We start from the raw sequence: 13,769 nt of genomic DNA on the forward strand, positions 1-13,769 counted from the left end.
TGACCCCTCTATCACATGGAACTATTTTTTGGGCATAGTGATATGGACACAAAAAACATAGTTCTGTGTGATAGAGGGGTAAAAAAATAACGAAAGTTGCACTAATATTTTAGAAATAGGTCAACAATACAAATTACGTTAGTTTTGTGGATTAATTTACTTTTACTGCGTGGCCCCCAGTGCCCCCCACAAAATGACCGGAACTACTTGATATTTCACCAAAACCAGAGCAGAACTCCCACCCTGGGACTCGGGCAATCAATTAATACAGTTGCAACCACTATATTAATGTCAAGTATTTCATACAACTTAAGTTCAAAAAATCTGAACTATCCCTTTAAGTGATTTCATATGTTTGTCTAAACGTCTGGTACTCTGATACTCTCAATAATAATAATCTATTATGTGCTTATATTTATTCAAGGCCTCTGATGTGTATTATTGTGAATTTTGCTGTGTATGAATTGAGCAGTTGAGACGAATAACAGTCAAAAACCATAATTTATTTCCGATCCCTCCCCGAAAAAGGCATAGCTGTCCTGACCCCTTATCCATAATTTATACAGTATGGACTTGGACTGTTATTCGTCTCAACTGCTCAATTGTTAACGTGATTTCACTTTGTTGTCTGAGGTCACGGCGTCGTCTTAGGGTCACTACTATAAATGGGACACTAATGTAGCATGCAACGCTGATGAAGGCTTGACCGCCCCAAACGCATGCGTTGTGCTGCCCGCTCTGCAGCGTACCACACCAATGTATTTATTGAATAAAAAAACGCCTTAAAAGACAGTGGCTCAGGCGGCGGTGGCTCAGGGGTAGAGCGGCTGGATGGTAACCGCAAAGGTTGCCAGTTCGAACCCGTGCTCCCCCCAGAGTTGGTGTCGAAGTGTCCTTGAGCAAGACCACTGAACCCCTAAATTGCTCCTGATGTGCTGGTTGGTGCCTTGCATGGTTTCCACCACCGCCATCGGTGTGTGTGAATGGGTGAATGTATTAATGCACAATCTCTGTAAAGCGCCTTGGATAAAGGCGCTATATAAATGCACCATTTTACAGCTCCGCAACTGCTGTTTTTTCTCTCTTTAGAGATTTTGATTTTGTACGTTTTCTTTTATTATTTTTTGATTTTTTGATTGACTGTTCCACGTTAGAAGTTGTTACTGGTTATTTGGTAGATCTGTCAGAGGGAGATTTCCCCGAGGACTCCACCACAGAAAGTCCTTACCTGACAGTTAGAAGACTTGTTTAACCCCTTTTGGTGTTAAGCATTATGTTATACTTTTAGCTATTGAAAAATAGCAGATCTACAAGCTCATAGCGCGGCACAAAGTGCCGCGCTACGAGCTTGTAGGTCTGCTATTTTTTAAAAATCGTGAAAATGTGCCGCAAATCTTTGAATAATATATATTCTTTCAGAGCGAACGTTTTTAACGCAAATCTTTGCTACTGGGAGATCCCTGGAACAACATATTTCCAGATGGGGGGTGGGTCTGCGGCCAATTACATATAATCTTGGGTGTCTTTGACATGAAAATGTTTGAGAACGACTGACATAGAAACATGGGTTTTTTTCAGAAAACTGTCAGGATTTAGAAGACATTTTGTAGAATCGTTACCAGGGTCAAAATGGGTTAATAATGTGTGCGTTTTTTTTTATTTTATGGTATAGATCTGTCTGAGGGAGATTTCCCCGAGGACTCCACCACGGAGTCCTTGCCGTACAGCGCGGAGGAAGAGCTGGAGCTGGACCTGGAGGAGGAGGACGTGCCGCTGCAGGAGGACGAGCTCAGCGAGGCGTGTCAGGAGATCGTGCGCTGCGTGTGTCAGATGGACGAGGAGAACGGCTTCATGATCCAGGTCGGTCTCTATACCAGGCCTGTCACCATTAGGACAGTTTAACCCATTTAGGCCTAACGTCGAAATTTTTAGTCTTCTAAATCCTGACAGTTTTATTAGAAACCCATTTTTCTATGTCAGTTGTTCTCAAACATATTCATGTCAAGGAACCCCAAATATATATGACATTGGCCGCCGACCCCCATCTGAAAATATGTTGTTCCAGGGACCCTCTCAGTAGCAAATATTTGAGTTACAAACTCGCTCTGAAAGAATATATATTCAAAGATTTCAGGCACGTTTTCACGATTTTTCAAAAATAGCAGACCTACAAGCTCGTAGCGCGCCACTCGGTGGCGCGCTATGAGCTTGCAGATCTGCTATTTTTCAATAGCTAAAGTATAACATAATGCTTAGTTAAAACAACTTTTTGAGGCACTTGTCGTCCTTCGGACAAGTACATTTCCCATATCACTTGCCCGGGGCACAAGAGTCACTTGTCCGGAGCTCGAGCACACACACACAAATACATTTTAAATCGACAAATTGTAAGTTGTTTTTCATGAATGCATGTTTGTTACTCTGGGTCCAGGGTAAAGTACACACGCATTGCTAGAAGTTTAAATGCCGACGTGGTCAGTCTGCTAACCTGTGCGCGGATAGGACCGATCTACAGTTGTGTATTTGAAATACATGAAATGTAAGATCACAGAATGTAAGATCACAGACATTCTATAGGCTATTTCCAATATTGGAATGGTGATTTATTAGGAAAGCCAGACAATAATGCCACACAATACTGTAGGCTGCTATAGGAGCGCCACAGAAAAGGTGAGACCGAGAGTTACTTGTCAACAACAGACAAAGAGGCATTTATTACTTGTACAGGACAACAGGACAAGCGTTAACCCATTTTGACCTGAGATCAGATTCTAAAAATGTCTTCTACATCCTGACAGTTTTCTGAAAAAGCTATGTTTCTATGTCAGTGGTTCTTCGATTTTTCAAAAATAGCAGACCTACAAGCTCGTAGCGCGCCACTCGGTGGCGCGCTACGAGCTTGTAGATCTGCTATTTTTCAATATTATTATTATAACATAATGCTAACACCAAAAGGGGTTCCCGCCCAAAATGGGTTAATGTCAAGCCCTGCCTGCGTGTGCCAGGTGGACGAAGGAGAACGGCTCCATATGATCCGGGTCCGTGGTAGGCGTGGGCGATATGGAAGAAATATAGTCAAGGCCTAGGGGTGGGCGATATGGAAGAAATATAGTCAAGGCCTAGGTGTGGGCGATATGGAAAAAATATAGTCAAGGCCTAGGGGTGGGCGATATGGAAAAAATATAGTCAAGGCCTAGGCGTGGGCGATATGGAAGAAATATAGTCAAGGCCTAGGCGTGGGCGATATGGAATAAATATAGTCAAGGCCTAGGCGTGGGCGATATGGAAAAAATCACACCTGTGTGAACTGAGTGGTGTAAGGTTTTATATAGCATGATCAGCTGTGGTCTGACGTAATGTCTGACGTAATGAAATAAGGTAAGGTATTATATAGCCTGATCAGCTCTGATCTGACGTAATGAAATCACACCTGGATGTGATTTCACAACTGGCTATTTCTGCGCAGAGAAAATGACCACGGTTGCTACGGTCATCCAGTTCACCCGGGTGTGATTTAATTACGTCAGAAATTATTTTGAACATAGCAACCATGGTCATTTTTTTCTGCACACAAAAGCCAGTTGTAGGAATGGTTTACACCACTCAAAAATATAGTCAAGGCCTAGGCGTGGGCGATATGGAAGAAATATAGTCAAGGCCTAGGGGTGGGCGATATGGAAAAAATATAGTATCACGAATAAGATCTTTTTTCAAGCAGTATCACGATACACAATATCACAATATTCTTTCATGCAGTTTTTATGGTTATTCTTCAAGTTACTTAACGGTAACAAACTCAAAGGGGTAACAAAGTCTTTTGTACCCTCTGAGACGGGTGGTCCCCGGACCACTGGTTGAAAACCACTCGTCCACGTGTCCAAGGCTGTCACCATTAGTCACCTGGCCATTAGTTGTCACTCAGATAATTGCGATTAAGAGTCATTAATTAAGTCATTAATCGTCAACTTAAATGTTGTCATCGTGACAACCCTATATTTTTCCCCCTGAGAGGAAAAATATTCTTTAAAGATAAGAGAACATTGTAAGGGAGAGAACAAGAAAGAAACTTCTGCTCCCGTTCTTTTCTCAGTGGATCTACATTCAGAGTTGTCAGTGAGATGCCCACAAGAGGGCAGTGTTGAGTGGCTTCACTTAACAATGTAAAAAAAAAAGAGAAAGGAAAAAGCACTAAAAACACAGGGAGTGCATGGTCTCAGTCCAAAACTAGCCAGGCGACTACTACTCCCCCCTCCCCAACACCCTGACACACTGACACACACTATTGACCTGTCTCATGCTAACTGTGTGTGTGCGTGTGTGTGTGTGTGTGTGCGTGCGCTGTAGTGTGAGGAGTGCATGTGTTGGCAGCACAGTGCGTGCATGGGTCTCCTGGAAGACAGTATCCCAGACCAGTACATCTGTTACATCTGCAGAGATCCTCCAGGTAATGACACATTTTAAATTGACCATTCATTATTGTCACACACATGATTGTGATTAACGATTTAAAGGTATATTCAGTGATTTTACTTAATTCAAATATAACTTTTCTGGATAATCCTCCCTACTATAGAGTGTGCTGACCATATAAGGAGTTCCTCCCTGTCCCCAGTGAGCCCCTGGGGTCAAAAAACCCTAGTTTCAGTTTTGGTGGCGGGTGGCAAAGCCTTCATCCAATCAGGATGAGAGGGGCCTTCCTCCAATCATGATCGACTGGGGGCGGGCCTTGGTGCACATGCTGTTGGCCTGTTGCACTTCCCCCCACTGTAGGGCGTGCATGTGCACATTTTGTTGCCGGGCGGACTGGGTGGTTTTCCAAATCACCCAAATCACTGAATGCTCCTTTAATCGTGTGTTTTGCATTGAACATTGGAACATTGCAATTTGTATTTCTGTTTGCCTGTTGGGCTTTGTAATCCTAAAATGCGCAGGGCGGATAAGACAAATAAATTAAATGTACAAATAAAAACACGTTTAATGATTTTTATTAAAATTGACAAAATACCAAAAATTGTTGATCTACAAGTGCACAACACATCACGATAATATATAAACACAAACATTGAAGACGAAGGTGAGGACGCAAGTTCTAATTGGCCGGAATGAGATGATGTATTATGATGTATGATAAGGGCGCCCCTCACTTCACACGGGTGTGATTTTTGTAATATTTGAATTAACATTTGAAAAATCACACTTGCGTGAAGTGAGGTGTGCTCATCATACATCATCATGCATTACATTCCGTGCTCAGCCAATACAATCGTCACATTCCGTGGTACACACAGACACACAACGCTGGTTATAGGAGGTGCTAAAATTAAGTTTCTATCACACAAAGATTTTTGCTGGCCCACCTGTAGTAACTCTGAGGACCCCCTAAGGGTCCCGGACCCCATGTTGAAGACCCCTGCACTACAAAATAAAAAGTATTTTATCAGGAATTATTTTTCCTGTCTGTCAAAGTAATTTGAAACAATACATTAATTAAATAATCACTGCAACCGATTTAAAATAATAATTAACAACCTAACATAAAATACTAGCCCTTAATCAATACCAGATTACCAGATCAATATATTCTGTACGTTTTTTCTTATCGGACGCTAGCCCAGACGTTCTAACTGTGGTTTTCCAGAGTGACGCAGATCTTCCCTGGTAACATCTTCAGAGACGGACCGTCATAATCATCAGTAAAAATGAGTGGAAACAGTGTCTCAGTGAAGGTGAATGTGAAGGTGTGTAGGTGTGTGTTAGAATCAGGATCGGAGAAGGACAGCTGTCCTCTGTCCCAGTCCAGCTGGACTCTGATCCTCCGGAGTTTCTGATTCACTGAGAGAACAGTCCTCATCGTCCAACATGTTAAGTGTGCTGCTGTGTATTGATCCTCACAGAACTCTATCGACCAATAGTGTCCACTCCCTGTGTCTCTATTCCTCCAGATAGACTCCTCACACATACCTACTACCCAGTCTGCATTGTCTCCAACCTCAACATCCCAGCTGTGGGACCCTGCGGTAAAGCCCTCAGAACCCATGACACACCAGTCAATCCTCTCTGGGTTATCAGGAAGCTGCTGTCCCTCTTCTACATGTCTCACACTGGTCAGATCGTCAGACACCATGAGATATGCACTAGCAGTGTTGGGGTCCAGGATGACAGGAGTGTAGGAGACGATGTCCTTCATCTTGTCCCAGACTCTGAAGGTCAGGTTCTTCAGGTGTTTGGCCTGGTCTATCAGCGCTCCTCCTGAGAGCGGCGGTGGGTCCTGCCGGGTGAGCTGGACTCCCTCCATGGTGGTCTTGTAGTTCTGCAGGAATGAGACGTGGTCGTCGGCTCTCAGCAGGTCCTCGGCAGCTTGGATTGCATCGGAGAGGGTTTCCGTTTCTCTGCTCAGAGCCTCAATCCTCTCCTTCATCTCCTGACTCTTCTGAGCCTCTTCCTCCCACAGAGTGGCCAACCTGGCCTCCTCTTCCTCCTGTAGGAACCGACGGAGATTCTCAAACTGTTCCTTAATCTGCGTCTCTGTGTTCCTGGCCTGGACCTTGATGTGATTTTCTGTTATGTCGTAACCTTTTTTAGCGTCATCAAAGACCTTCAGTTTCTTCTTTAAAGGCTTCAGTGATTTCCGGACCTTCTGTTTGCAACGTCCGAATGCTTCGTCCACGGGTAAGAACTTGTGTCCGGCGTGTTTCTCTGAATCGCGACACACGAGACACACCGGCTGTTGGTGGTACAGACAGAAAAGCTTGAGCTTCTCACCGTGTGCGGTGCAAAGGTCCTCGGAGCTCACCGACGAGGAGCTCCGACCTTTCTCCTCCAAGAGGTTCTCGCACATGTTCTTCAGTGCAAAGTTTAAAGGAGGAAAGTCCCTGGAGGATCTTCTCTGACAAACGGGACATTCTTTTGTTGGTCTTGCCGTCCACCAATCCTGCAGACAGCCTTTGCAGAAGCTGTGTCCACAGGACAGCCCGACGGGATGTTTAAAGATGTCATGACACACGGGACAGCTCAGCTCCTCTTCCTGACGAGTAAAACGTGAAGCCATTTTGTCTGCCGGTCGCACACCTGATCTTGAATGTTCCCTGGGGATGTTGTCACACCAGATGAATACTAGACAAAACAACAACAATAACATGAGTATCAATAGTAGTATTAGTAGTTATAAATAGTTGTTAGCCTACCCATGATAAAACCCATAATCTGAACAACGCAACATGTCTGCGAGAAGAGCGGTTGGAGCGAGAGTGGCAGCAGAAGCTAATGTTCTGAGCTAACTGGAGCTAAAGGAAAGCCATAACAAAACACAGTGATTGAACCAACAAAAGAACCTCTGAAACGATCGAAAACAACGTCCGGGAGGTTGTGACAGACGTTTTTGGGGGGTAAAATAAAATAAAGGGAAAAATATGCACAACGGAGACGGCCAGTTATGACTCGAGTGTCATTCTTGTTTATAATCCTTCTGTTCTTACCTCGGTGGAGATTGTAGCAGATAGCGGTGTCGGTCTGCCAGGTTGTTGATCCGTCCGTCTATTAATTGTTCTATTTATTTATTGATTGATCGATATTTGTCTCGGATAGCTTTTCGTGTCGCAGTCTCAGACTGACGAGTGAATGTCGGTGTGAGAAAAATGCTGAGACGACTATAGAAGGAAATGGACTTTGATTCATATTCTTCTGATAACAGGAATGACTCTCACACACACACACACACACACACACACACACACACACACACACACACACACACACACACACACACACACACACACACACACAATAACACAATAACACAATGATTCAAAGTTCATGTTCTTATTTATTTAGAAGGCGTTTTTTTAGAATCGGAATAGTCGGATAAGTAAGTTGATGAACTCTGACAAACTTTCACAATTTGTGCCACTTTATATATATTATATTATTTGACAGCTCTGCGTTCGATTGGGTTTATTTTGGCGTTCATTCCACGGGTGAAGAACCAAACGGAGACGTGGAAATGAATCTCATGTCACCGTAGATTTGATAAATTATATTGTTATGTATATTACTCTATATTTTTATCATGTTATCGTGTCCACATTGTGTCCCCCCCCCCCCCCCCCCCCCCCCGCAGGCCAGAGGTGCAGCGCCAAGTACCGCCACGACCGCGATTGGCTGGCGAAGGGTCACATGTTCGGCCTGTCCGTCCTGTCGGAGAACTACTCCAAGCAGAACAGCCAGAGGATCGTCTCCACCCACCAGCTGCTGGCCGACCTGTTCAGCCTCCGACATGTCCTGCACGGCCTGACCCTCAAGATGGACATACTGCAGTACGTCGAACCCATTTTAGGCCTGAGATCAGATTCTAAAAAAAATGTCTTCTACATCCTGACAGTTTTCTGAAAAAGCTGGGTTTCTATGTCGGTGGTTCTTCGATTTTTTTCAAAAATAGCAGACCTACAAGCTCGTAGCGCGCTATGAGCTTGTAGATCTGCTATTTTTCAATAGCTAAAGCAGGGCTACTCAACTTTGGATGGCCCAGGGGCCACTCAGCAAAATGCCAGAAGTCCAAGGGCCGCAAGCCCAGGGGTGAAAGTGGCTTTCCTTTCTTACAGGATCTCCCAGAAATTTCATTCTGCGGCGACACCAGGACGCGCCGCAAAGCGGCGCGGCCAAAACAATTTTGGGGTTTCTAACCCCACAGTACCCCTGAAATGCATAGAAAACTGCTTTTTTTTGGCACAGCCAATAAAAAAATTGGGGGTTCAAACCCCACAGTACCCCTGAAATGCATAGAAAACTGCTTTTTTTTGGCACAGCCAATAAAAACATTGGGGGTTCAAACCCCACAGTACCCCTGAAATGCATAGAAAACTGCTTTTTTTTTTTGATGATAGCATCCTTATTTTTAAAATCGGCAAACAGTGACTCACTCGCGTCCAGCCAACATGTTTTAATGAGCTCTCCTTCAGTGAAAGGTCTTTTGCTTCTCGCCACATTCCACGCCACTTTGTATGACGCCTCTGTAATTCTGTCACTCTCTTTACAGCTGACTCTCAGCGTGTTTTGTTGCCCACGTAAGGCTGCAATAAGTGAGCGTATTTTATCCTTTCTTATGTTGGTACCTGGTGGGTATTCGTCACCGAAATCCCCGTGAAGTGTGGTATGGTGACGCTTAATATTGTCACGTTTTGCGACTGCAATTGGCCTCTGACAAAGGAGACACACTGGCTTGTTGTTTATTTCCACGAATGCAAACTCTTCTTCCCACTTCTCCTGAAACACTCTGTGCTCATCTGCTAGTTTTCGTTTCGCCATGTTGCTGCAGCCTGTTTACATGCAGCCTGTTTTGTTTGCGCGCCCTGTGACTTGTTGTGCACTCACTTCCTCGTATGACGGCGCTGCGTGCCGAACGCGAGCCGATCTACAAATTATCAACGCGTTGTGGATACACTACTTGTGGACTTGTAGATCGACATGAATGAAGACAACTCGCCCACTTTTTGTCAGGTAGAGTAGAACAGCTCAATAGCTTACACATGATCGCCCTCTTGTGGTTAGAAACGCTAGAAATATTTTTTCTACATGCAAAAATCTTTGTATTGGCATTATCATGACGGGCCGCACAGATCTGTTGGTCGGGCCGCATGCGGCCCGCGGGCCGCGGGTTGAGTAGCGCTGAGCTAAAGCATAACATGATGCTTACACCAAAAGGGGTTCCCGCCCCCAAAATGGGTTAACCCATTTAGGCCTGACGTCGAAATAAAAACAAACGTTCGCTCTGAAAGAATATATATTCAAAGATTTGTGCCGCATTTTCACGATTTTTCAAAAATAGCAGACCTACAAGCTCATAGCGCGCCACTCGGTGGCGTGCTATGAGCTTGTAGATCTGCTATTTTTCAATAGCTAAAGTATAACGTAATGCTTAGTTAAAACACCAACAGGGGTTCCCGCCCAAAATGCGTGCGTGCACATACATGCACTCTCACTTTGAAGATTGACATCGTACAGTAAGACATGTTAAAACACGCAATATCAAAATACTGTTACATGCAAGGCTCTTGCATTCAATACTTTATTGGCATCAAAGTCAAAAATGGTCGAATCTGCAAGCTCACAAGGCATCGCGATGACAACGGGTTGCCTTATTTTTATATTTGGGTACAAACCAAAAATATCTCAAAGGTAGATCTGCTATTTTCGGCTTTAGGGTTACAGTTAACACTTTAAGCGGCCAGGGTTATTTAATCCATTACATTCATGCGCCCAGTCGATTTTTAAACACGGACCCCTTTTCCGGACGGACCGGCGGAAGTGGTTGATGTGTGTGTAGCAGCTAACAATAGCCACACCACTCTAGAGTCGATCGATTCATCAGCTAAACAGGGGAGGGAGTTTTTCGATGGCGTCTCACTCTTGCGCGTCACCGAGGATTGCCCAGCAGGCGCGTCTGGGCTATACAGCCATGCGATCCGTTCCCGTATCAATAAACTTCGTCTTTTGGACAATACTTCGTCCTGAGCGTCGGGCGTTACTAATAGAAAGGACAAATAACTTCGTCCTGGGCGTTCAGGGTGTTAAGAATCGCCGTCCTAAAATGTTGATGTCCTCATTGTGTGTGTGTGTGTGTGTGTGTGTGTGTGTGTGTGTGTGTGTGTGTGTGTGTGTGTGTGTGTGTGTGTGTGTGTGTGTGTGTGTGTGTGTGTGTGTGTGTGTGTGTGTGTGTGTGTGTGTGTGTGTGTGTGTGTGTGTGTGTGTGTGTGTGTGTGTGTGTGTGTGTGTGTGTGTGTGTGTGTGTGTGTGTGTGTGTGTGTGTGTCACTGTGTGTCACTGTGTGTGTGTGTGCGTGCATGCGTGGCTCTCCAGGGACTGCCACAGTCCCAGCCTACAGCTCTGGGCACGCTCCTGGGTCAACTCGGACGAGCACCAGCCAATGGGAGGCCTGCCCGACTGCCTGCACTTCCTGGATCCCCGCCTCCCTCCTTTACCGCCGCTGCCCCACGGCTCCTCCCCCTTACCTCAGCCGCACCCCCTGCCCCAGCCGCCCCCCTCCTCCTCCTCCTCCTCCTCGTCGGACGCCCCCCTCCTCGACACCTACATCACCAGCGAGCACAGCTACCAGAAACCAGCCGACCCGGTGCACAGCCCTGAGGGCTCCCTGCACCCCCCGGGCCCAGCTGGGGGTGGTGGGGACTCTGCTGGCTGTAGCGCCATGCAGCAGCACGCACGGGTACGATCACCGTCCATTAGGGACACCCTTAGTATCACGGGTACGATCACCGTCCATTAGGGACACCCTTAGTATCACGGGTACGATCACCGTCCATTAGGGACACCCTTAGTATCAATATTATCTCATTTAGGCCTGACGTCGACATTTTAGAAAATGTCTTCTAAATCATGACAATTTTCTGAAAAAAAACCTCACTTTTCTGTATCAGTGGTTCTCAATGTTTCATGTCAAGGACCCCAGAAATTATATATGATTTGCCGCCCGACCCCCCCCCCCCCCCCATCTGAAAAGATGTTGTTCTAGGGACCCCCCCCCCCCCCCCCCCAGAAGCAAAGATTTGAGTTAAAAACGTTCGCTCTGAACGAATATATATTCAAATATTTGCGCCACATTTTCACGATTTTTCAAAAAATAGCAGACCTAGTGGCGCGCTACGAGCTTGTAGATCTGCTATTTTTCAATAGCTAAAGTATAACGTAATGCTTGAAACACCAAACAGGGGTTCCCGCCCGTGAATGGGATTAGACTTGGGGATATTGTCTGTGATTTGGGATATTGTGTACTATTGTGATAAGTGATAAATATTGGATCGGGAAGAATTGGTTTCGGCAGATATAGGAGCAAAGAAATGGGATCGGGACGTCCCTACTATCCATTATTTAGGTCAGGGAAGTGGGCAACTTTGACGATGGAGAGGGCCCTGAGATCAGCTATTTTTTTGCTTTTTTTCCCCTATTTTTTTAATTGGAATCCTGAAAAGTAATATTTTTAATTTAATTTCAAATGCCTTTTCAAATTATAGTTGTTAACTTTATGAACTAATTACAAATACATTGGACATAAAAAAAAAGACAATAACATTGTAATACTACTCATTAAGCCAGTTGCCCATGTATGATTTAGGTAGTGGACAACAAATTATTTTAGTGGTTAAATACGTTTTAATGGCAATCATGATGTAATGATTTCATGCCAAAAAAAACAAAACACTAAGTGAAACTCATTCTCGGATGTCATTAATGGAAATCATGATGTAATGATTTCATGCCAAAAAAAACAAACACTAAGTGAAACTCATTCTCGGATGTCATTGATGTCACAATAATTTCATACTGTGTTGGTCGTCCAGCAGCAGAGCACGGTGGCGGTTCCGTGTCCAAACTGGGTGGAGGCTGGACACACACCAGGAGGTCCAGTAGAACCCTCCAGAACATCCATCAGTCCAGTCAGACTGTCCCAGGCAGAGCACCAAGCCAGAGCCAGGTAGGTCGGCCTTGCTTCCATCACTTAAAAACAACTAGACCCTGTACGTGCCCGTTGTCGCAGTCGGCCACCGGCCTACTTGGGAACGATGCAACTTGGGAGCCTAATGATTATGTTGTCATAGCACCCGTTTTAACTGTCAGCCGGTGTCCCACATGGAGATCTGTGTGTGTGAAGACTGCAAACTGAAAAGTGTACTTGGCAATCAATGGGCTCTATGCAGCCAACACTTCCGCGTTCAGTTTGGGCCGCCGGAACGCTTCCGGTCGGCAGAAACTCATGCACTGTGAACGTACGGTCGTGATTCTGTAGGAATAAAGTTCAGTACTTTATACAACACTATTTCATTTGATAATGTGATGGCATAGTTTTTCATAGTTTGTATTATTTGTGTTGCGACGTTGACATGATGATATGAGTTAGAAACGTCTTAAAAACGAGAGTTCTTCATGGATTTCTCCGTTGTTGCCATGTCCGCTTGTTATAAGCGACTTTGGTCTTGTTTTTCAGTAAAGTTGCTTGAAAATATTGACAGGTTAGGTCGCGTTTTTCGGGGCTTGTTTCTGAAGTGTATGCTTATTTAGGCTTGTTCCCTAATTGTTTAAACCTGTGATTATGCTCAAACATTGTCATAAAGCCAAGGACCCCAATGTATTTGTGCACACGGACCCCCATCTAAATGTTTTGTGCCAGGTTTTTATTTTTTATTTGTATAAAACAAAAACTATTTTGGAAAATATCTGAGCTACAAGCTCACAACGACGCATTGTGAGCTTGTAGATCTGCTATTCTCAAGTAGCTGCCGATGTCCTATAATCTTAGTATATACATATTAAGTATTATAGTAGCTCATTTGTGGAGTGGCTTATTTTCATAGACCTGATTGCTTATTTCTCTCACACAATCTGGCAACACCGGTTGTTACACTGCTGTGTATAACAGCTGGTGTCGCCAGATTGTGTGAGAGAAATAAGCATACAGGTCTATGAAAAGAAGCCAAGCCCCAAGTCGCTTATAACATGCGGACATGGCAACAACGGAGAAATCCATGAAGAGCTCTCGTTTTTAACAGGAGATTTAAGACGTTTCTAACTCATGTCATCATGTCAACGTCGCAACACAAATAATACAAACTATGAAAAACTATGCCATCACATTATCAAATGAAATAGTGTTGTATAAAGTACTGAACTTTATTCCTACAAAATCACGACCGTACGTTCACAGTGAATGAGTTTCTGCCGACCGGGAGCGTTCCGGCGGCCCAAACTGAACGCGGAAGTGTTGG

General features: G+C 44.6%; 2 protein-coding genes across 8 annotated transcripts in view; one reads left to right on the forward strand and one right to left on the reverse strand.

Annotated features, from left to right (window-relative positions):
- LOC306925600 (PHD finger protein 20-like protein 1) overlaps window positions 1-13,769 on the forward strand; it is a 54,548-nt gene that overhangs the window by 31,031 nt on the left and 9,748 nt on the right. For 6 of the 7 annotated variants that reach the window (XM_079504528.1, XM_079504527.1, XM_079504532.1 and 3 more), the window contains 5 exons: window positions 1,673-1,860; window positions 4,345-4,444; window positions 8,117-8,312; window positions 10,852-11,215; window positions 12,348-12,481. In XM_079504528.1, coding sequence (XP_079360654.1) covers window positions 1,673-1,860; window positions 4,345-4,444; window positions 8,117-8,312; window positions 10,852-11,215; window positions 12,348-12,481 — 982 coding nt within the window. The remainder of the gene's footprint in view (window positions 1-1,672; window positions 1,861-4,344; window positions 4,445-8,116; window positions 8,313-10,851; window positions 11,216-12,347; window positions 12,482-13,769) is intronic. The other variant, XM_079504531.1, reaches the window with a different exon arrangement.
- LOC306924340 (E3 ubiquitin-protein ligase TRIM35-like) lies at window positions 5,621-7,594 on the reverse strand (the record flags this gene model as incomplete). Its single annotated transcript, XM_079502832.1, has 3 exons — window positions 7,476-7,594; window positions 5,969-7,113; window positions 5,621-5,665 (listed from the first exon to the last, which is right to left on the reverse strand). Exons 2-3 carry the CDS (start codon window positions 7,046-7,048, stop codon window positions 5,621-5,623), a joined length of 1,125 nt encoding a protein of 374 aa, XP_079358958.1. The 5' UTR covers window positions 7,049-7,113; window positions 7,476-7,594.

Source organism: Electrona antarctica, assembly GCF_951216825.1.
Source record: "Electrona antarctica genome assembly, chromosome: 6".
NCBI lineage: Eukaryota > Metazoa > Chordata > Actinopteri > Myctophiformes > Myctophidae > Electrona > Electrona antarctica.